General features: G+C 43.8%; 1 protein-coding gene across 1 annotated transcript in view; it reads left to right on the top strand.

Moving 5' to 3' along the window:
* The window catches only part of ALK (ALK receptor tyrosine kinase), a gene marked incomplete at both ends in the record, with an annotated part of 285971 nt that extends 263512 nt beyond the window's left edge, over window positions 1-22459 (top strand). The window contains 15 exons of the mRNA XM_079532815.1: window positions 85-229; window positions 1160-1342; window positions 2827-2925; window positions 3600-3752; window positions 4949-5047; window positions 6803-6989; window positions 8478-8568; window positions 9466-9530; window positions 10157-10286; window positions 15461-15558; window positions 16955-17047; window positions 18731-18832; window positions 19748-19882; window positions 20443-20533; window positions 21755-22459. Of these exons, the coding sequence (XP_079388941.1) occupies window positions 85-229; window positions 1160-1342; window positions 2827-2925; window positions 3600-3752; window positions 4949-5047; window positions 6803-6989; window positions 8478-8568; window positions 9466-9530; window positions 10157-10286; window positions 15461-15558; window positions 16955-17047; window positions 18731-18832; window positions 19748-19882; window positions 20443-20533; window positions 21755-22459 (2376 nt within the window). The remainder of the gene's footprint in view (window positions 1-84; window positions 230-1159; window positions 1343-2826; window positions 2926-3599; window positions 3753-4948; window positions 5048-6802; window positions 6990-8477; window positions 8569-9465; window positions 9531-10156; window positions 10287-15460; window positions 15559-16954; window positions 17048-18730; window positions 18833-19747; window positions 19883-20442; window positions 20534-21754) is intronic.
* Between the last annotated feature and the right edge of the window lie 1488 nt (window positions 22460-23947).

Here is a 23947-nt window from a genome sequence, read left to right as displayed (position 1 = left end):
TAAGGTGCAGTAACAAGCACATGGTTGAACTTCCATTTGTGTGTGTGACTCAGTCTGAATACTGCCTTTACTTCTGAACTTAAGATGGAGAATGGAGAACCAGTCCCCTTGATAATTGCAGCAGGAGGTGGTGGCAGGGCCTACAGAGCCAAAACAGACACATTTCATCCAGAAAGGCTGGAGAATGATTCCTCTGTTCCAGGGCTGAATGGAAATTCAGGAGCTGCAGGTAAGAAAAAATTTATTCTTTTTAAGAAAACCATTGTGAGTATTTGATTCACCCAGATTCTGTGGAGGTGAAGTGAAGCTTCTAAAAACATTCAGAGGAGCCTGGAAGTATAACAGGTGTGTAGGATGTACCCACAGTGCAGGATACTTGGTCTAAATAAGGATATCGGAAACGGTGGAGTGCTGGTAAAATAGTGTTGGATTTCTGATAAGCAAAGTTTGTTATTTTGATCATGGAATCCATAGAATCATAGAATTGCTGAGGTTGAAAAAGACCTTCAAGATCATCAAGTCCAACCACAACCTAATCATACTACCCTAACTCTAACAACACTCTGCTAAGTCATGATTGTTGAGGGAGTTTGCTACGATGATAAGCCCATACAGCTCTTTGCACTATTTTAGATATACTCATAGTTTGGCTTATGTGAAAAGAGAATAACTGTGTGCTAGCTAGGAGTCTCTGTGAAGAGACCTTGTATTGAGCAATCTACAGAGTTGAAATTGAATCACAGGTGACTATGCTTTTAGAGCAGAGTGGGACATGTTTTTGCATCCCTTCCACTGAATTCCTTTTGTTCCACATTAGAAACAACATTCTGTTTTATGCAAAGAGGAAGAGAACACTCTGTAAGCTTAGAAGCACGTGCTTGGAGAGTAGGTAGGGATATCTTTTGACATTTTCCACTGGAAATACTAGTCCTCATATGATAGGCGAAAAGAAGTGCAGATGGTTAACATGATCAAAGCCCTAAAGTAAGGTCACTGTAGGACTGGTTAGAAAGGACATCTCTTCTAACCACAGAATGAAATTTGTTCTTTCAGCTGAGATGCTTTGAGTGAGTGCTCATTCAGTGGATCCCTAAGGTGTTTGTTTTTTACAAAAAAAAAATGACCTTTGCCTATGCCTTTTTTCTTCTGTTAACCACAGGTGGTGGAGGTGGCTGGAATGATAACACTTCCTTCCTGTGGTCAGGAAAATCCTTGCTGGAAGGTGCTACTGGAGGAAGATCCTGCCCCCAGGCCATGAAGAAGTGGGGGTGGGAGACAAGAGGGGGTTTCGGAGGGGGTGGAGGGGGGTGCTCCTCAGGTGGAGGAGGCGGAGGATATATAGGTAAAGTGGCTTCGTGTTCAAGGTGTCCCTTCCCCTCCTTTAGTGCTAATGGTCAGCAAAAGACTGATAGATAATTCTCCTGTAGCTAGCATATTTGACTGTTACGTAATAGTATGTTTGTGTGTTGCCTTTTTAGCACTAGATGAACGTATGGCATTTACTCTTAGAGCATAGCCAGATGTCAGTCCTTCAGCTCTAATCCTGGCTTTGCAGTCTGGAAAATGTGCCATCAAGATCCTTCTGTGATTCTTGAGCCATCCATTTTTGGGTTATAATGCTAAAGCAGGAGCCGTAGGCTGTGTGCTCCACTGCCAGCTCCAGTATTTTGAGTACTTTGGAGACTGGATGCCAGATTTGATGCTGGGTGAAGGGTGCAGCTGCTTCCACCCTGCCCTGCTATGGGAGGGCCTCAGTCCTACACAGGTGGTCTCTGGGGGCAGAGCGGCTCCACTGCTCCATGGTTCCTGTGCTCAGGCTGCCAGCCAGGACCCCTCTTAATAATGATGGTGGTGTTGAGTTCAGGCAACAAGGAACTAATTTCATGTGCGTCTCAGGACAGCTGTCAGATGGCATTATGTTGATTATAACTGGTGTGGACCAGATTCAAGATCTCTACTAATCCTTAATCTCCTGGGCCTCATAGTTTCTTCAGCCATCTGCACTGTGGTGGACTTCTTAACCCCTGGTTCTCCACAGCTTAAATCAAGTCCATGATACACTTGAAATTCTGAGAGGAAGTAATGAGTCTAAATGAGTGCATGTTTTGTACCAATGTTTCTGTGTAATGCTTCTTTTCCCAACAGAATGCCTCACATGATATAATTTTGCTTTGTACTGAAGGTGGTTAAAGAAGAAAAGCCATTTTTGTAGGGGGGTGGGGGGGATCTTTGCATGCTTGTACAAAATACATGGACTGTGCTATGCTTCTGACTTGTTCCATGGATTGCTCATACTTTGCTCCTAGTATGTTTCATATGCCCAAGCGCAAATGAGCAATTGAAGAGTAAACTCCTCCAGTCCCCATTCCTGGTGGACCACCCTGTTTTCAGGGTGCAAAGGAGAAGAAGGATTATCAGATCACTCGTTTCCCTCTGCTGACACATACCTCGATCAGCAAGGATACTGAACTGAGCACTGGTATTTTCCAGTCTCTTGGCCACACTGAAACTGAGAAGGGCTTATGTGTTTTCACAGCATCCAAATGGTTAAAGATGAAATTTGTACCTTAGTTTACAACAGCTTGCCTAAAACAGAGCTAAGACTGTAATAATCTGCTGCTATAAATTGAAGTTCTAGACCCGAAAGACTAGTGTTACATTCCACAACTCACTAGGTAATTCCTATATTTTAAATACTTTGATGTATTCTCTTTTCTCATTTGGATGTCTCCCTAAATACACTGAAGCCACGCATGTTGTAATGCTTATCTGTATTTTAGTGCTAATGAGCCTCGGACTGTTAAGGTAACTTCTGGTTTGACATAGGTGGCAATGCTGCAGAGGACAATGACCCAGAGATGGATGGGGAGGATGGTGTGTCCTTTATTAATCCCATTGGTACTTTATACACTCCAGCACTTAAAGGTACTCATGTTGGTCTGCAGTCTCCTCTAGTGGTTTTCTTTCATGTTAAGACTAGTTTGCATCTGTAAGACCCGTCAGAAAGCTTTGGATACATTTTATTATCATTCTAAACGAGAGGGAGAAAGGTTGCTTAGCCAACCCAGTTGAGTGCTAACACTTCCTAGAAATATTGCTACTCCAGCTATCTCTAGGCCTGTGTTTGCCCAGATGTCACTGGGTGTTTTCATTGTATTTAGAAAATATGGGAATATCTACGTGAGCAGAAAAAGTTTGCTTAGGAGCAGCCAGAAGTGTTTTCAAATGCAAATGGACTCCGAACTGTTAGATTCAGCCAAAAAAAATTGAAAATACTGCATGGTTTGAACTCAAAAAGAGTAAAGGCTAAGAAAGAGTGAGCCTCACTGCCTGCTGGAAGATTGGGTTTGCTACCCTGGTTGAACTGCCTGCTGAAAGAGAGCCAGAGCACCTCAGCTGGTTAATGTAGTTGGACGTTATTTTCTATGTGAGTAAAGGACTGCAGCCATGGAAGGTGCAGAGAATAGTTTCTTAGATGGGGCTTCCTCTGCCACAGCCAGTAGCTGTGACCACAATGCCTCCCTTTCTGTCAGTGCCCGAGGGAATGAGATGAATGATCTTTCCAGTATTTAACGTTGCTTCTTTCATCCGTTCCCTAGTGACAGAGGGGCATGGAGAGGTGGATATTAGGCTGCACCTTAACTGCAGTCACTGTGAGATGGACGAGTGCCGTGTTGATCTTGAGACTCAGAAAGTCATTTGCTTTTGTGAGCCAGGCACAGACTTGGCTGAGGATGGTGTGTCTTGCATAGGTAAGTAGATGATAGGCTGGTAACATGTAACAGAGAAAACACGTGGTCAAAATCTGTAGTTTGGACTGTAAAAGCATCTGGAAATCTTATCTTGTCTCTCTCTTAAAAGTGGCTTCTGTTCTATGTTATCTATCTTATTTTCTGCTGGTATTGGCTGTACAGTTATTTTGCTAGAACACAGGCACATCAGTGCAGAGGTATGGTGCAAAGAGCAGCATCTCTGATTTGCTTTATAATATATCAATGGCATACTGGGCACTGAGCATTGTGAGCCAAATTTTATCCACAAGAGGCAAAGGGTAGCAGATCTGGTTGCAACAACAGTCACTTTTTGCTTTGAAATCATGAAAGTTTTCTCAGAAAAGGAGTCTTTCTGCTAAATTTCCAGGTTATTTCTCTCAAGAACCCTGAGGTACTGTACAAGTGAAGGGGAGTGCAATTCCTGTGGATTTGGACACAAGGTGTATGTGCAGGATCGGTTAAAAAAAAAAAAAAAAAAAACTCTGCATGAGAGATCTCTGAGGAAAACAAAAGACAGTACCTATACTTGCTTTACTACAGAAACCGAATGCTCAGAACTCCATTACAAGCTTTTATTTCATATTCTTGCCCAGCAGTATAGCAAGGGATCCTGCTCTCTGTATTTTTACCACAGGCACCTGTAAAGTGAGTAAAAGCACGGTCATTTTGCAGGGTGAAGTAAACCTTAATAGATGGTCATTGAATGATCCAAGCAAGAGTGCAGCTGGGGAATACTCTGTAGTGCATATGTTATCAGTTTTGTGTGCCTGGACTAGATGCATTTAGGAGATGATATATTGCAGCCCTTCTTCTGCTCTGATTTGGCATTGATAGCAGCACTCTAGACCAGGCTATTTAATGTTCTTTCCAACTCCCCAGCCTCCTACCCCCAGCTTTGATGGTCTTGTTTTCATACACGGGGAGTGCACGTGTTAATTCCTTGATAGCAAACCATCTGTTTTAATGGCTTGGTGTTAATTGAGAAAAGTAAAACAAAGAGATATTTGAGTTTATCGATCCTGAGATCGTCGGTCATGTCAGATGTTGCTCCTATGCTGTAGGAGCAGCAGATAAGTAAACAGAAGGAAGAGCAGAAAAATCTAGCTGCAGAAAAAAAAGTGTCTGCTGGAAGATTGTGTCAAATGTAATTTCTTTTCCTCTTGTCTCCATTGCAGCTGAGCCAACAGTTCATCTCCCTCTCTCCTTGGTTTTGTCAGTAGTGACCTCAGCATTGGTTGCTGCCTTAATTTTGGCTTTTTCAGGAATCATGATAGGTGAGTGTTTTTCTGCAAATGATATTTGCCTTGTGATGGCTGGATCTGAGCCAAGAATAATCGGGCCCTGGGAGATGCAGTTTTTAGCTGCTGCTGTATTGCACGGTACCTTCCCATGCACACTCTTTACCTTGGGATTTCTTTAGTTGTTTCTAACCACATTGACCAATTTGAGGAGTTTCAGTTACTGAGTGCATATTTGAAGAGATTTTATTGTTTGTGCTGTGGTGTAAAGTTGCCAGAACAGAGCTGTCGCTGTTTTTGTGAGAGCTGCTGGTTCTTAACATCTAAAAGCAAACCTCTTTATTTGTGTGCCTATATACAGATTTAGCTCCTTAATGTATGACGTTTAAGCTTGAAATTCTCACAAAGTTCACGTTATACAGCCTGCTAATTTGTAGAGTGTGGATGTTCTTGGTATCTTTATTTGAAGTTTGAAAAGGTATTTTTTCACCCTTTCATTTTCTTATTTTAAACAAGGCTTTTCTTGCATTTGGTTGCAAGCAAAACAGATCCGAATCAGGGAAAATCGATGCTTCAAACCACAGCTCTGCCACCTTTCTTTGTCCACACTGTGTAGAATTGAGAGGAGGGCAGTGATGTACCCAGAGTAGCAAATGGCAACTGGTAAATTAGATTTGCACAGCTGTTGCAGTTTTAAGAGTTTTGGAAATTATCAGTTGCACGCACACGGTCCTGTACATGTGCTTTCTGGCCTGACAGTGCCCCTTTAAAAATTACTAATTATATCTCAGAGTGTGGAAGAATAATCCGGTATCTGTCCAATCAGACTATCATTTTCATCTCAGCAAAGAGCAGCAATTTTAAAAAGATCAAAGCAAAAGCAATGAGGAGGAAAATGGAGGACAGGGAGGACTTGTGGATAGGTCGTTACATCCATCTGCCTTTGCCAGTGAGTGCTTATGCTTTTTAAATTCTTCCTCTGAGGAACGTCTGTTGGAGTGGATGCAGTAGTTTTTACAGTCACAGTGTTTAGGCCCACTCCAGCTCCCAAAGAAATCAAGGTAAAGGTAATACTGATTTAATCTGTACAAGATGGGCATCTTGCTTTGAAAAAAGTATATGCAATATCAATTCCTATTCCAAGGAATATCCACAGGATGTCTTTTTTTCAAGGTGCGATTTCCAGTAAGATTTCAAAGGTACCGGTGAGGTGGTTCAAGTGATATAAAACTATTACAAGCTGATTTCAAATTTAGTCCAACTCTGTTGTTTAGAAACAGGAAGTTTTGCAAAACAGATTTATTTTATATGCAATGTTTTATTCTGAAGTAAACGTTTAGTCTATCCATTTGGAACAACATAATGCAGTAATTTATTTCAGGCTCTTAGTCACTTTTCTATGATTTAGGAAAGTTGACTGTAGCCAGACTCCCTCAGGTTTGAATCTGGATTCATAATTGGAAAGTCCAGCTAAACTAAACAGGGCAAAACAAAAACCTCAGGCTTGTGAAATCAGAGATTTCTGCAAGTGAAATTCATTTTGCGTTTTCCAAGCAGTTAATGAGCAAGCTGGATTCTTCATAAGGTACGTAAGTTGAAGGTTCCTGGGTAACTTCAGATTCCATTTTCTATCTGTAATTACTTGACGTGCAGAAATACGACAGTATCACTGTCTGTTTTGATTCACTGGAATTTGACCCTGCTTCTTATTCCAATGAGAGATACTGCATGGCTGCCCTCATCTCTCAGAGGCAATCTGCATTGCTGGTTTACCATGTTCTCTATATTTAGTGTATCGTCGGAAGCACCAGGAGCTACAAGCCATGCAGATGGAGTTACAGAGCCCAGAATATAAGCTGAGCAAACTGCGTACCTCCACTATTATGACAGACTACAATCCTAACTACTGCTTTGCAGGAAAGACCACCTCCATTAGTGACCTCAAAGAGGTGCCTCGCAAAAACATCTCCCTCATCCGGTAAATTCATCTTTGCCTTCTCTGTGATCCACATTCATGTGGCATCACTCTGCTACCATGTAGCTTTATACAGAAATCCCAAGATGAATCAGGAGAGCTTGGAAGACGTAGATGCTGATAAAGCTGTGCATGCAGTCTGCAGTGCCCTGTAGCTTCATTGTGTTGTTACCATGTTTTCTCTTTGCCTATGTATCTTGCTGGACTGCATCTGAAAGTTTCTAGTGTACCCTGTGCTGCTGCCTTTGTCACTTGGGCTCTGAAAGGACATCTGAAAGTGTGGCAAACTGCAGAGAGCAGAGGATGCAGCTGGGAATTGATAGGGGCAGGGATGTTGGGCTATCAGACAGGAAAGTGAATTATGAGCAGTAGACTTGTGCCTGACCAACATTTTACAGATTACAGCAGAGCTGACACCTACAAAATGTTATTAAAGAAGTGGTTGTGTTACAGGCAGTCCTCACTGTGGTTTCACTGCTGAGACTGCTGTCAACAGTGTATATTGCCCACACAAAAACAGAGGATAGACACTCGGTGCAGCTCTGAGGTCAGACCTGGCACTACTGGGATAGTGCTTGTTGTGGAAGTGAGCACCTCTTAACCCAGACTGAGGTGCAGGAATGTCTCTGGGAGTCTCAAGTTTATGCTGCCCAACATACAACTCATGCAGTGTTAAGAGGGTCCCAGGATCTGGGATGTAGTCTCATTCCCTAAGAGTTCATTGTGTTGTTAGGAGGTGTCACCCATGTGGTATTGTTGTAGCACTAGTTGGCTTAGTACTCAGTGAGCAAAGACTGAATAGGCAGGTATCTAAAATCTGTATCACAAGGACACAGGACAGGATGTGGTGTGTGATTATTTTAATTTTTTTTTCCTTTCTCCACCTTATTCGGCATAAAAACATAAGCTTCATAATCAGTGCTTGTTACAATTCTCAGCATGAATTCGTAGAGCCAAGTGCTTTACAAAACACTGTTATCACCATTTTCTTGCTGAGGTATTTACCTAGTCACAGAACAAACCAGGAAAATATCATTAGTTTGTGAAATGTAGGTCCTCTGAGAGTCACTGTGCTTCCTAGTTTCTTGTTCAGTATTTCCTCCACTGACAGAGCATAAACATGGGAACTATTAATTAGGGTGTAGAAACACCGAGGCTTAGAGACATCTTTTTTTGACCTACTTTGGAGAACCCACCCACTAGAGCACTGGCACCAAAGCAGTAGAAAATGCTGTCCATTACGCTTTGTAGTACCAGCAGTTTGATTTTGCTGGAGCAGTTCACTTCTGAGGATTGCTTTCTGTACCAATCACATACATTTTAGGTCCAGGATCAATTATACAAAGGTTCGGTTTGCTGCGTAGTGCCAACATCCAGATCTCCCTGTTCCACTGCCATGAAAATTGTGAGCCCATTCTGTGAGCTGTGACCACAGTGTTATGATGTATGTTCTCTGGAGTAAAACCTTCTTGTCTTCTCTGGTCTGTCCAGGGGTTTGGGCCACGGAGCCTTTGGTGAGGTATATGAAGGTCAGGTGGCAGGGATCCCCAGCGACCCCACTCCCTTGCAGGTGGCTGTGAAAGTAAGTGACAGCGTATGAGTTATCATGATGGTTTCATGCACTTTTCACCCAGGAGTCCCAATGCATTATAAAAATAGAGATGAATTAAGCATTACCATAGGATTTGTGTAGAAAGGTTGCTGTTCTATTGCAGCACTTCCATTCATCACAGTGGTACAGCTTGTCACGCATGGGCTTGTAAGACTTAAAAGAAATTGTTTATAAGCAGTGAATAGACAAACATTTCCCGTAAAGCTGTAGTATTCAGCAAGAATGAGAAATAAGCCCTCTGTCCATCCTGTGCATGCTACTCCTGGTGTGGTAATCTATTCAAAGCCTTTGAGTCAGAGGGACAGAAGTCTTCATGCAGCTAGGAGCAGCTACATCAAAAATGCCTGTAGGTGGGAGGTGGATTTCCATGGTTCTCACCACTCCATTACGAGATGATCTCACCACTCCATTACGAGATGAATGGTAAATCTTAAGGGAGTCTGGTAGGGTTCTTCAGGCCTTCAGCAGCTTGCCTACCTTGTTTTCTCCTAGAGGTTACGTAGCAGCTAAGTCTTAAATAGTTCTGATGGGAGGTAATGGTATTGCCCTGTCGGTGAGCTCAGGAGCTAAGGTCTCATTCCTCCTTCTGTACACAGTGGAGTCTTATATGTTAGTACTGTTCCCTGTGTGCTCTGGGATGCTTCCTTTACCAGGAGGAGAATGATAGTGGTTTTTATGTGTCCTGATCTGTATCTCTCACCAAGCTTCACAGTCTATTTTTATAATGGTCTAGCTATTATTAGAACAAGGGCTCTTTCAAGAGAAACAAGGATGGCTGCAGACATTAGTGCTTTTCATTGTGTCAGATGTTGGACATCTCTCAGCTTAAAATGTCTTCTCCTTATCAACCCGTTCTTTCTTTTCTAGACATTGCCTGAAGTGTGTTCAGAGCAAGATGAGCTGGACTTCCTCATGGAAGCTCTCATTATTAGGTGTGTATGAATAAGATGAACAAGGATTTGTGTAGAACAGCACTGTAAGCAAAAATGTTCCGAATGAACAGATGTCATTAACCCAATGCTGTTGTCACATCACCTGTCAGAGACTGAGTCCTGGAATCCAAGGAGGTAGTTCCCCATCACGTTAAGGCCTGGAGAAATAAAGAAGTACTAGAGACTGGGCCTTGAGGAATATGCCTCTATGTAAGCTGATCCCTGTGTCAGCATGTTATTTGGAGCAACTCTGCCCTAGCCCAACTTGTGCCCTGGGACACAAGAAAATAGGAGCAGACATTCTCTTAACAGACATTCTGTGCTTCATGTGACCCACAAGTCTTGCTGTTGCACGAAGGAGACACAGAATATAAGGAAACTGAAAAGCAGCTAAAAGCCATTCCTTCCCAACCTCCACCCTCTGTTGCTGCACTGTGCAGAGTGCAAGGGGAGTATTTTGGCTTAATCTAGTTCCCCTGACTTTAAGATTTGTTACTTATTTTGAAGAGGGGGGAAAAAAAAAAAAGTCAGACACGTTCCCCACAGCAAAACATTGTGATTCTTTCCTATAATCATGCTTTTTTGGATCAAAGCTAATCCGTTATTGAGCCTCCCTCTCTCCACAGCAAGTTTAATCACCAGAATATTGTGCGTTGTATCGGAGTGAGCTTGCAGGCGCTGCCCCGTTTCATCTTGCTAGAGCTCATGGCTGGAGGTGACCTGAAATCATTCCTGAGGGAGACACGGCCCAGACCGGTAAGAAAATAGAAAATTGAATTGTATTTAGTAAGCTGCTGCCACAAGGCGAATGTGTAACCATAGAAGGGCTGATCCATGCAGCTACCATTTTCCAGCGCTTTAGAGTCAGAGCTTTCTGTTGCCAGAAAGCCACTCTTGAGGTCAGGACAGAAATGTATATGCAATAAATGTTGCTGGGGTTATGCAGAGGAGCCTTATGGATGGACTTTGCTATATAACACTGCAGATCCTATCTAATGAAACAGAAATATGTTGAACAAGTAATGATAAAGCTGATGTTTAAACTGTCAATCAAGTGCATTTCTGTGGATATCTGTCAAAAGTTTTGCATAGGCAAGTAGATTATCTAGCCTGGAGCTGTTGAATTAATAGCTAGTCCAGTGTTTTAAAGATTTTCCCTGAAATCAGCATCAGTGTGAAAAGGGAGACTGAAATGCATGAGAAATGTGTTGTGACTTCTAGAGAAGAATCAGTACTTCAGAAGAATAAAGTTTGCTCAAAGCGACTGGATTAGAAAGGCACCCACTTGAAGCTTAGTGCCAGGGCCCAGCTTCATTCTTTGTCTCTACATTTACTTGACAGAGGAAAAAATGCTTGATTTTATCAGCACAAAAAGATATACACTGGCTCTGACAGATTTAAGTAAAAGTCTTCCTTGATGCATCTGGAAAGAGATAAACTTGATTTTTTTTCCCTCGCAGTCTAGTTTTCAGGCATATAAAATGGTATGTGTTGCCCAAAACCACTGCAGTCTTGGAAATGGTGCAGTAAAGTGATTTCTGCTTGAGTAAAAAAGTTAAACACAGAAATTCAAGGTGCTAGATGTCTGAGTCTGAGCAAGCAGTCTTTATAAAGAGAGGCTGGATTTCTGTTGCACCTAGAGGTTCTCTTGTCAGCTCGTGCAGATGGACTTGGTGGCCGGTGAATGGGGAAATTCATGTATTGCAATGTGGACTCTGCTTTCAGCTGGTGCAGGTTGAAATGGCATGGGCCAAAGTGTGCTGCCTGGTAGGTGTGCTTTACAAAACTGCCAGCACAGAGTGTGCTGTCTGTATAAAGTGGCAGCACAGACTGCAAATGTCTGTGGCTTTCTGGAATTTATTTTCTTTTCCATTTTGTGGCACCCATTTTGTGGCTTGGGAGCTGTTGTTTTTTCTTTCAGGCATTATTTTCTTGCATAGACGTAAGGCAAGGGCATCCATCACTTTGTAATGGAATCCTCTTTTTTGCTCTTTAAGAGAAGCCAACTCAGCAATGATCAGGGCCTTGTGAGGAAGCACCAAGACCATTAGTCCTGAGCAGCAGGAATTTTGACCTACTTGCAGTAAAATGAACCTATAAGTTCATTATAGGATGTAGCCATGGGAGCCTTTGCATCTGAGGGGTTTCTTTCTGTCCACACCTACTCCAGCCATGAGTTCCTCCTTGCCTGTCTGGGCTTTCATTTCTGTCAGTGGTAGCTCTGTGCTGTACCTGTGAAAGCTAATGTCAGAAGAGGCAGAGGACTTGCTCTAGGCAGCAGCATACATTATGTCCTTACTATTGCTGCTTCTCCTGTCTCTCCTTCCTTTATTCTTCTCTCCTTGTCTTTCTCAATCTCTTTGAGTTTATCTGATATTGACTTGGGGTGAATAACAGGGTAATTCACTGTCTGGCTGCCTGGGCAGCTCCTGAGCAACTCTGAGTGCTGTGAAATCACCTGTGGTTCATGTGCTTCTCTGCTGACTCAAAAACAGGCAGGCTAGGAGACTTGCTGGTGACAGATGGGCTGTGTGCAGGGTGTTATTCACTATGATGTATGGTATCCAGCTGTGGAAGCGTGTTTACCTTCTGCATGTACTTGAAGTGTGATAGTACCTATGTACTACATGTTTTGCTCCAATTTATAGGAGGGAAATGAGGTTCTCTTAACATCTATATACCTGGTGTGAGATTAAGAAACAATGGTTCAAATGTTGGTCTGACCAGTTTATCACAGATCTTAATTAAGGAGATGGGGAAGGGGAGGATGGACACTATTATAAATTAGGGTAATGGGGGAAGGGAAGGAGGGTGATAGAAAAGATAGGAAAGAAGAAGCAAGGAGTCTTTATAGGAAGCAAGAGAGAGATAGTCACCACCATGGATCCTGCGTGGTTGGTAGTTCAGTCATTGATCTTCAGTAGTGGTGGGTCATCAGGCATTGTTGTTCTGTTGATGATGACCATAACCGTGACCAGGGCGATGATGGCCCCTTTTCAATGGCTTCAAAGTGGTTGAGTCAGCTGTCTTTGGAGTGACAGCTCAAACCCAAGGTGGTTGAGTCAGCTGCTCTTGGAGTGGCAGCTTCTGGCTTTGGGATCTCAGCGGAAGCTCCTTTGTTCCTATCTCCCTGGCCTTGCCAGCAGATAAGAGGGAGCAGGGAGGCACCAATTTGTATCTTGCCTTCACAGGATACAATGGCATCATCCCTTAGTCTCCCATAGTAAACAGGAGCTATTTGGTCACAGGCTAGATCTTCTGCCATTAAACAGTCCTGAGCACTATCTTCTGAAGGTAAACAGCTCCAAAGAAATGCTTTCAACTGTAAAATTGTCCACACAGTGATGTTGATTGCCACACAGCAACACCCAGCTCTCATTTCCTAGAGTCTTGTTGCAAGAAATACCTCAGAAAGCAAGCTTTCTGCCAAAAAGCCCAAGAAGGATTCATACACCACACATATCGCGTTTGAGTGTGGCTCTGTACAGCTGGTTGTATCTGTGCTCTAATCTGAATGAGCCCTGAGCTCCTTTGTTCTTCCTTTTGCTGATTCGGGACAGGCAGAGATTAGGCACAGGAAAGTGGGGTTCAATTTTTCTGGAAAAGGGGGAAGGGAGGGAAAGGGAGAACAGTGCAGTCAACAGGTTTCGATGAGCTATGCTTCCAACACGGATTAACTGAACGCACAAGACCCAGCTGACTGATTCAGTAGCAAAGGTGCAGTGCTTACTGAGCTTTATCTTTGCATTACTCTCCTTACTTGCATCACTTCTCCTTACTTTACTCAGTTTTGTATTTTCCAGCTGCTTTACTTTCTTTTACCTTTACTTTCCCTGTGCGTTCCGCAGCCTGTTGCGCAGAGCCGTGATTACACTGAACAACACACAGTTTCATTCCCCTTTAGCAAGCTCCTGCCTCACCCAGGGAGGTGTCACAATAGTGCTTCTAGCATGCCTGCTGCTCTGAGCAGTGGTGCTTGGCAGCTGGCACTGTTCGTTCATCTGGGGAGCAAAAGCTGTGAACAGCTGTGAAGTGAATTCTTTAGAGTCTCAAGGCTCCTTCTCCTGCAAAATGAATCCAAACCATCCATTCCTCAAACAAATTGCATGGCTAAAGTGTCCTTGGCTGGGCAGTCACATCTGTTTTAGGATTGCATTTAGCCAAATAAAAGGTGGAAGAAATTCATCCAAGGGATGGGGGGGGGGGGGGGGAGGGGGAGGGGGGAAGAGGGGTGGGAGAGTGGGAGAAAATCTATATTGTTCAATTTAGCTCGTTGTGGCTTCATTGTACTGACTTGCACTATAGCTCAGATCTGGAGACAATTGCACAGTAAAGACTGGGGCTTTTTACTCAGTTCTTGCAACAAGATTTTGAGCCTTGCTCAAAAGTTAAGAGAATGGGTAGGCTGAAATATTCAATTCCCATGGATTGTGCCCTGAAATGTGGGGAAAAGGGGCAGCTGCAATCCTCTTACTGTAGCTGTCTTCTTGTCTCCTAGCTGGTGAGTCACTTTAACTTGGAGAGATGAAAAAGATGAATTCCCCCTGCCCACAAATGTTGGAGGCAGGAGGAAAGGTTTTAATGCCTTTAGGAAATGGTTACTCTACAAAACAAAAGGTTCAGAGGGAGACTCAGTCAAGGCTTTTAAAAAATGAATTAAATATATATGCAATGTAGTGAATAAATAAAATACAGGCAGGTGATAGGTAGTCGCAAATTATTTTGTTTTATAAAACCACATTGAAAAAATATACTCTGTGTGAACAAAGCCTATTTCCATCATTAGTCAAGTATGGAGGCTAGGGCTTTCCTAACCTCTTAAGAAGGTGTGAGGGCTTGTTTAGGTTTAGACAATGTCCAATATTTACTGGCAGCAAAGGGTAGACTTATTTTCAGTTCCACTCAGTGGTGCTTTAGAGCCAGTGATAAGGCTGACAGAGCATCACAGCAGTCTGGGCAGTGTTTCATTACAACAGACAGGTTGGCACAGGCAGCAGTTCCCATCACTGGACACTGTGCTGGTTGGTGTGCCATGAGAGGAAAAACTCATGCACAGGTGTGCTTTTTGGGCACTGGGTGGGTGGTAGGTGTCAGCAGGGAGAACTGGAGAGTGGGATAGCATTGCTTAGCTAAGGCTGCAGGTAAATGCTTAACCAGCAAATGGCTGCTGTGGAATAAGCAGTCGCTGCCACCTAGTTGTTTGGCGTCAGCCCTGTCATCAGCAGAAGTAATTTCCTCCTCTCCTGCAGGACTTGTGCAGGATCACTAATTCACGCCTCATTTTGGTTTCAGAGGCCCACAAGCAGGAGCTGTTGCTCAGCCTGCCCTTTTCACAAAGGCATCTGGCTTCTGCTGGCTAAGGCTGTAGACCTCATCAGAGGGGCTGAAGAAAGGAGTTGGCAGCTCTCATCTTCTGTAGCCATTGGCTAAGCAAACCTGTGTCAGTGCTCTGAGGGGCAAAATAAAACCTACACAGATGTGGAGGAGGAAAAGAGCAAATGTGACTCATGCCATTACACAAAATGTCATTCTCATTGTTCAAGGTGACTGCAGAGAAGAGCAAGAAATAATATAAAGTAATTGATGGAGCGTCAGGTCTCCAGGCTATGTATCTCCTCAAATGAAAATATTCTAAAAATTCAGAAATGTCTCCCACGAGAACTGGGGGAAATCCATTTGTGTCATGCAAAACAGTGAGAGATTCTTACAGGGGATTTCTGAATGGAGCTAGAAAGTCAGATCCAGCCGTTCTGATTCTGTCTTTCCGTAGTTCATGAATATGAACTCTCCCTTGTGCAATTTTTCTTTTTAATCCTTTTGTATATTAATGCGTGAGCTACGTTGTGCATACTGGATGGACAGTTCCCAGTGTTCTATCAGTCACGAATCATGCTGTGTTTAACTCACTTTCTCCTTTTGTCTTTTGGTAGAATCAGCTTTCCTCCCTCTCCATGCTGGACTTGCTCCACGTGGCTCATGACATTGCTTGTGGGTGTCAGTACCTGGAGGAGAATCACTTCATTCACAGGTAGATGAATGCATCTGTGTCAGCATGGGCATGACTTGCATAGGGGCCAGAATGACTCATAATGCCCTTGTTTGATATGTTTATGTCCTGCTGCACTCTAGTGGCTGGATAGCTTTGAACAAAGTAGATAAAACCAGAGTAACAGAAGCAATTGACAGAAATGCTGCTGTTGATCAAATTGCAGAGGTCTGTGGCTTTATCAAAGATCCTGAGCTCTTTTTTTTCAGTGCTTTTGCAGCCAGTTTGTGTTTCCCTTTGCTGTGTAACCAGTCATGTGATAGATGTCTTCAAAGCTCCTCCCCATTGAGAATTGTGCTTAGTGTCTTCCTGCTCACTCTGGAACTCTTTCTCCCTCTCAAAGTAAAGTACAGCTAGTAGCACAGCACGTTGTGACTATTGCTACCTGCTTCTGCAGAACAGGGTTTTTGAGAAGCATCAAAAATTCTGCCTGTAGCATTGTGTAGAGCCATGCAAACATGCTGGAGAATGTAGTGGGGGGGCAGGGCAATGGGAAGGCAGACCATGAAGGGCAGAAGTCAAGATGTTTTCCCATGTGTTACAGCTTCCTTAGCGTTTTCCTTTAATTTTTTTTACAGCCTTAACTTTAGAACATTTTAAATGAATGCCATAGCATTTAACATGGCCTGGAGTGACCACGTTTGTATTCCTTCCAACTCCTCCCAGCAGCAAGTAACAAGGGAAGCAGAGATGTCAACAGTTGTTCTTTGGCTCCCACTAATCCTGCACTGCTGTTGTTCATAATGAATGTGCATGGCCACTCTACCTACAACAGAAGAGCTCAGTGCTAGCATGTGGCTTTGCGAGGAGCTGTGTGAAGCTGTTGTAGCCAGATTGCAATTCACTTTTCTGAGTTACGAGGGCTGCAACTGCATTATTCTGGTCTCGGGTTTATTTCAGCTGAGCAGAGATGGAGCTTTACCTGCATCCACAGATTCAGGCTCTTTTGCATGTTGTTGTTCTTCCTGTCTCTGACAGTTCAATACCTGTTGGACAACATTTGAACAAACATGCTAGGAACAGATCAATGAGTCATTCCCCAGACAGCTTGATGCCAGCACTGATACATTGCTGAAATCAGCCTCATTGCTTGCAACTCCCTAGAAAAATTAATAGCTCCTGGGTGACAAGAGGCTTGCTGGAGGCCATCCTGTTGAAGAGATGTTAAATGAAGCTTTAGGAGGAAATCTTTTAAGAGAAGAACTTTTCCTGCTATTGGAATAGATTGAAATCACTAGTTACCTGTGAACACTGACTTTCTGGGTGGTGGGAGGTCTCTGCACTTGAGGAAAATAAGGACTGTTCTTTGTTTTCTTTTTGCTTGGCAAAACCATGAAATGATTGATTCTTTTCTCGCTTTTCTTGCCTTTCTTTGTAGGGATATTGCTGCTAGGAACTGCCTCCTTACCTGTCGAGGGCCTGGAAGAGTGGCTAAAATTGGAGACTTTGGCATGGCCCGCGATATATACAGGTAGCAGATCCAAAGCCAGGTTATCCACAAGCAGAAGCTCACAAAAATGAGAAAGAAGTGTCTCTGAAGGACAGCAAGCTCATGTGCTGCTCTGTGTAACTCTAGCAAGGCAAAAGTGGAGACGTTCAACCCCAATGAATCCCGGCTAATGTTTTTGTTGGTTTTTGCCTTCCATTATGCTTTAGGAGAGCTTTGGAGACTTTTACCACTCCCTGAGAGTCTATTTCTCGGTAATGAAGTCTGATGGCCATGGAAGGCATTTTTCCTCCCTCTTGTACTCTATCCACAATTTCTTGCTTTGCTGCTGTCTGCACTGAATGGCACCAATGTGCTCTTCTGCTGTGTGGTCCCCAACGTTTCTGCATTTAATCTTTCTGCTTGATACTACCCCTGCCCCTTTGGCTTGGTGTCATCAGTACATCTCCTCAATTTACTGCAAATAAAGGAGGGGTGCAGAGGAAAGTTAGGAAAATGCAATCACCAAAACTGGAAGTGAGGACACAGAGTTAACTACTCTGTTCTTGTAAGAAAGAGTCAGGAAGCCTTTAATGACCACAAGCAGTCAGGGCAGCAGTTTCAGATCTCATCTTCTAAACAGCAACCCCAGAAGCACAGCACCATGTCCTGCTGTGCTGAGGAATTGATTTGCCTCTGACTCAAAGGAAGGAAAGCCTTGTAGTCAGTCATTCGCACTCTTTATTCCAGAGCCTCAGCTTCTTTTTTTTCCTGGTTGGGGATTCTTCTGTGCAATTACTAAGCCAGGCCTGGCTCTGCTTAACTTGAGGTCTGCCAGTATCACAGCCTGAGGTGATGCAAACAGAGTGTTACTTTCAAAAAAAACCAAGCATATCAGAACTGCTTTTTTTTTTTTTTCCCCCCATCTCCGTTTTAACAAAGAGCCTCTGCTCTGCCCACTGTCAGATGGAACTCTGCTAGGACAAAGTAACATCTGTCACACTCACACATCAGTTGAACCGACTGCCAAGATGAATGCTTTGGTGCTGAGTTTTCAGAGATGTCTCTGAAGTTTGCACATGTTTCAGTGTCTCATAGTATGCTTTGTGTGCTCAGGCTGTTTAGTTATGAACATAAATATTGGCTTGCGTGAGAAACATGCTGTAGCTGCCAGCACAGGATTTGGGGATTCTAGGCTTTATTTTAAACAAAAACAACATAAAGACTGTTATACTTCCTGTCTCTGGAGCTCTGGAGGTAACTTTTCTATCTGCTAGCTGACCATCCTCCTTGCTGCTCTTAGGTCCTACTAAGGGTTTTGGATCCCTCTTGCAGTGCTTAAACTGGGTACATTTGGGAAAGGCTTTGTTTATGGTAGCTGGGGATGCTTGAGGCCACCACCTGTGAGATGATGTGGAAGTCTTGCTGGGGCTGAAAAGCACAGCAGGAAGGATAGTCAAGTCACTCAAGTATGCACACAGATAAGAATAACTCAGTTTCATTGGATCAGGCCTAAGATGAGGGGGATTGCAGAGCAGACCTTACATGGCCCATTGCCATCATTTTTGTGAGAAGAAACAGGTCTCTCCAGCATTTTCTCTAGTGTGCTCTTTTCCCTAAATTAATCCCTCCTTCAGATGGTAACTTAAATATTCCTCATTATAAAAATTCTGAGTTTAGGACATTTTTTTTGAATTCCTGGCTGACTGTTTTGCTTGTTCTCTGCAGAGCCAGCTACTATCGGAAGGGAGGGTGTGCAATGCTGCCTGTCAAATGGATGCCTCCCGAGGCTTTCATGGAAGGGATATTTACATCAAAAACAGACACATGGTGAGCTTCCCTTACTGCTCCATCTGTGTTTATGTGTGTGTGTCTGTCTGTTGTAATCCATTGGGTAAAGTGTGAATGTTTTGTGTGTGTGTGTTTTGTTTTTTGTTTTTTTTTTTTTTTAAAAAAAAGGGGGTTCTTGTTCACTTCCCCCTTAGACAAGCAAGGTCCTTCAGGGGCAGAAATCCTGTAGGGCATGAGGGAACAGGCAGTCAGCAAAGGCAGGTGCTGCTGGGGCAGCAAGCAGGCGGGGAAGGAAGATTGAGGCAGTTGGATGTGCTGTGTTTTTGCTACAGGGAAGAATGCATTAGCTCCAAATGAAAGCAGTACGCATGTAATAAGAGACTGCAAACAGGATCCATCCTGCCAGTTAGGGAGAAGGGTGTAACATTCAGTAACTTTCACGTTCCTCCTATCCCAGAGTAGCACCATGAGCTCTTGAATTTCCAGCAGCGAGATGAGGAGAGAAATTTAGTGAACTTGTGAACTGAAAGCAGAGGGCTTGTCCAAAAGAATAAAATCCCTGGTGCAGTTACTTCTGCTTATAATGCATCTTGGCCTCACCTCACCTGCTGTAGTGCTGAGATGAAGCCAGGGGGGAAGGAGGAAGGTCATTGGGGCTGTGGGGAGGCGGGGGAGCCCAGGCTGTGCCTGGAGGGGAAGGGGCTGCTGGTCAGGGCACAGCTCCTCAGCAAGCCCATGCAGAGGAGAGGATGGAGACGCCCTCTCTGACAGAGCTGAGCTGCTGCCTGAGTTTCCATTGCTGCTTATAGCTCTTCTGCAATTTCACTCAAGATGGTGATTCTCAAGCAGCCAGACAGATGAATGCTCTGGAGGGGGTTCCTGTCGCAGATGTTCCCCCTCAGTGATGATGGTGATCATTCCTGTATCCTTCACTTTGATCTCTTCTCTATTCAGGTCCTTTGGCGTATTGCTGTGGGAAATATTCTCATTGGGATACATGCCTTACCCTAGCAAAAGTAACCAGGAGGTTCTGGAATTTGTAACCAACGGAGGAAGGATGGATCCACCTAAAAACTGCCCTGGCCCTGTGTATGAGATTCTAACTTTGATGTATTCATGCAAACAGGTTTCTGTTTTGAATGCTGTTCTCTTCTTAAAAGCTAATGACTTTTTAGATTGATTGTGGTTGATCTGCCTCACTGAGCTTGAGTGCCAGTGACTTCTCTAGCAGTTAATTTTTCTGTCTTCTTCGTGGAAGAATTAAGGCATCTGAAAAAGTAGAGGCCACTGCTTGTTTGCTGAAAGCTGGTGCACTAATTCTGTCTTAGAATAGCTATAAAACTGCAAGTGTGTAAGCTTGGTCACAGGTAGGAAAAAATGGGTTCTATTATCTGTTCCCCTACCCTGCCTTTAATGAATTCCCCAAGGGATTTCAGGTGGATGAGTTATTTTTCTAATGGGTGAGATTTCACTCTGGCAGCCACATTTCTGTAGTTAGCAGTATTATCAGTTGTCTCACCCTGATGTCAGACCCCCTCTATTTCTTAGAAGAGTGGCAATGTGTGCTTATGGTTTCTAGGCTGCAGTGGCTTGCTGTTACATACTAACACAATCTACAATTTATGAGATTTCTTGTTCTGCTCTTTCAGATACCGCATTATGACCCAGTGCTGGCAGCACCAGCCAGAAGACAGGCCAAACTTTGCCATAATCTTGGAGAGGATCGAGTACTGCACTCAGGTATCTCTGTTCATTCATCTCTCATAAGGTGGGTGAGGATGTTTCTAGTTGACGAGCAGTTTGGCAAGCCAGAGCGTGAGATGAGGAGGTGGCACTGCATTTCTGCAGTCAGCAGTCCAGAGGGACTGATGCCAGAGGCTTGCACAGCTCTAGAAATAGCAGACCAAATAGCTCTGCTTACGCTTATGAAGGCACAGATGACTAACAAGTGAAAGACAGGCCAGCACCTGCATGTACTTCATGTGCTTTGTGTCAGCTGCTTCGTCCCAATGTTTACTCTCAAGATATGGTCAACACTGAGCAGAAATGGTCCTGGCTTGGAGTACCTTTTCCAAGTGGGCAGCTGTGGGCAATTTTTTGGTTCTTACTGCATTGGAGAAGGCAGATAAGGGCAGCTATTATGAGTGGGATTGCATGGCTAGGCAGCAGAGAAAAGGGTATGTCTGGTTTTCCATCTTGAAATCTGAGCTTTCCCAATTTTTGTTTTAACCACTGTTTGTAGTTCATAAGGAGTGGAGTAGTTTGGAAAACGTTTTGCTGCCTGCCTGAGTATGCAATTATTTGCCTCAGACAGCTTTCTTTCCCTCAATATCTGGGAGCCTCGATCAGTTTTTCACGAGAGTTTGGATCCTGGGATTGGAAGATATTTTTCTCTGTTATCTATAGATTGCCTTGGTGTCTGGTAGTAGTTATGAGTTGCCTAGACCACCATGTTTCCTTCCTTTTAATTTTCAAAATTGCTTAATAGTTCAAAACTTCTCTCTCTGTGGATTTCCAGTATTGCCTTCTATATGCCTTCCCACTCTTCCCCTGTTAAATGGAGGCAATGCTTTCATGACTGAAACTTTCTCAATATTATCTGAGAACGTTATGAACTTTGAGATGATACAGCTTGCAAAACAACATTCCCACAGGAAATTTGGCTGGGCAAAAAAAAAAAAAAAAAAATTGTTTTTGTGCTCTCTCCTCTTCTGTGTGAAGTTTTAGGGTTGCTTTTTTTGAGAGAGAGAGAGAGTTCAGTTTTATGGATATCTCATTGCCTCTCATGGCTAACTGTTATTTTGTCAGCGTCCTTTACATGCAGGATATGGTCTCTAGCTGATGGGAAAGATGCTTTCTGATCACAGCATGAACGTGGTCAGATATCTCAGTTTTTTAGTTGAGTACAAGCATGCATTATGGCAGCAGACTTGGAGAAATTCTCATTCTTCTCTCCTGCAGGACCCAGATGTCATCAACACTGCTTTGCCAGTAGAATATGGCCCGTCGGTTGAAGAGGAAGAGAAGGTAGCGATACGCCCAGAAGATCCAGAAGCAATTCCTCCTCTGTTGGTTTCCTCGCACCAAGACAGAAAGGATGAGAAGCAAACCTTGCCATCTCCACCACCCCTGCCATCAGCCATCACTGCAGGAAAAGCTCTAGGGAAAGCAGGATCCTTGGAGTCATCAGTCCCTGGGAAGGTGCAGGCAGCCTCGGGTGGGGGACATATCAACATGGCCTATGCCCAGTCCAACCCCCCTTCTGAGCTGCACAAAGGCCGAGGCTCCAGAAACAAGCCTACCAACCTCTGGAATCCAACCTATGGTTCCTGGTTTGCAGAGAAGCAGGCCAGCAAAAACAAACCTCTGCTGGAGAAAGAGATGCCTGAGAGGGAGAACTTAGGACACGAAGGAAACTGTACTGTGGGGCCCAACATAGTGACTGGCAGGCTACCAGGCTCCTCCCTGCTATTAGAGCCATCCTCCCTAACAGCAAGTGTTAAAGAAGTGCCTCTCTTTAGGCTCCGTCACTTCCCCTGTGGGAATGTCAACTATGGATACCAACAGCAGGGCTTGCCTTTGGAAGCCTCCACGCCATCTTGTGCTAGCGGTTATGAGGACCCCACCCTTAGAAACAAGAGCCACATATCCCAGCAGGGGCCCTGAGAGCCCTCTACCCTCTTGACTTTCCCCCCTGTAGTCCCAAGCCTTGAAGAAATATCCTGTTACCCACTACACCGTGAGCAAGTGATGTGAGGCATTACCTTCTATTTGTGCCAGCTTGCTCTAGAAGTGCCACCTTTGAACCTGTAATTTCAAATAATCCAAGAGGCTTCAAATCACCAGAGCCCCAGTACAGTAAAATAAGCAAGGAGTAGGGAGGGGAGGGTACAGGAAACAAATGTTAACTGCAAGGCCCACCTTCCTGTTGCATTAACTCATCTGCATGGTTGTTGTCATGCCCTTCCTGTGAGCTTCTCTCAGTTCTGCGTTCTCTGCTTAAGCGTAAAGCCATGACTCGCTGCCTTGGATGTTTCATGTCTGGGATTTTCCATGCCAAACTTATTGGTTGCTGAGGAACACTTGGAGAGCACCTGCAACTGGCAGAGGCCAGAACAGGTTTGAGGAAAGCGTCCTTTGTCCAAACTGAAAAAGGAGACGACAACTTTGGGTGGTGATGCAATGGTACGTTCCCAAGTTCCAGCTACAGTCTTGTCTTTGAAAGTCCTTGAATGCACAGCGGTTATGGTGTCACTGGCAGGGCAATAGGAAGACTGGTCAGATTACATCACTTGCAAGAGACAGCAGGAAGCACAGAGGATGGGTTCTGGCTTGGTGCAGGGGTGTTGTTTTTCTCTGTGTTTTTTTGTTGTTTGTTTTTTCTCCTGTGCTTAAATACTGAAATGGAGTAAAACCCATAAAATTCCTTCTGTTCTACAAATGAATGTCCTTCATCGCAAACTTGTGTGTGTCAAGTGCAACCAAAGTGAAGCTTTAAAGGACCGTGGTTATGAGAGAAACTTCAACTGTGCCCTGAAGATGGACTGCCACCTGCGTAGCTCAGACATTTAAAGTAACCTTCAACATACCCTGTACAAGCAAGAACAAGATAAAGGCAGAAGATGACATCGTGCCACAATCTAGATACCAGATACTGTCTGTAATTGAAGGGCCGAGAGCCCTTGTTTCTTTAACAAAATGTGTGTATGATAATGGTTTAAAAACAAGCACTGCATTGACTCATTTTGTACACCTTGTGCATGACAAATATTCCAGTAAGTGTACTGTCAAACCATAGACGTAGGCAATTATTCATGTGTAAAGCTATGCGTTAGTAACTTCAACTTACGGTTGTAAGGAGCTGTTTTAGCATCAGTGCAGTCTGAAAAGGGGGTGCCTATCTCCATAGAAGGGAGCCTCCTGAAGCATCAGTAAAGGACTATGGAGGTGTTCTTCAGTCCAAGAAATTTCAGTGAAGTGATTCTGAATCTGGCCCTGGCTCCAAAAACCGAGGTAAGTCAGCTTCCTGTCTGCTTAAGGAAATACTGTTATTCACATATAAGAGTAATCTTCATTTAAATGTTCTTGCTTTCTCATTTTTGAAAGGGTTGAAGCTCCTCATTGTTTTCTTTAGCTCATCTTTGCATAGGAACA

Source organism: Tetrao urogallus (assembly GCF_951394365.1).
Source record: "Tetrao urogallus genome assembly, chromosome: 2".
Classification (NCBI taxonomy): domain Eukaryota; kingdom Metazoa; phylum Chordata; class Aves; order Galliformes; family Phasianidae; genus Tetrao; species Tetrao urogallus.
The sequence above is the reverse complement of the archived record's forward strand: the minus strand, read 5'-3'. Positions and strand labels throughout refer to the sequence as shown.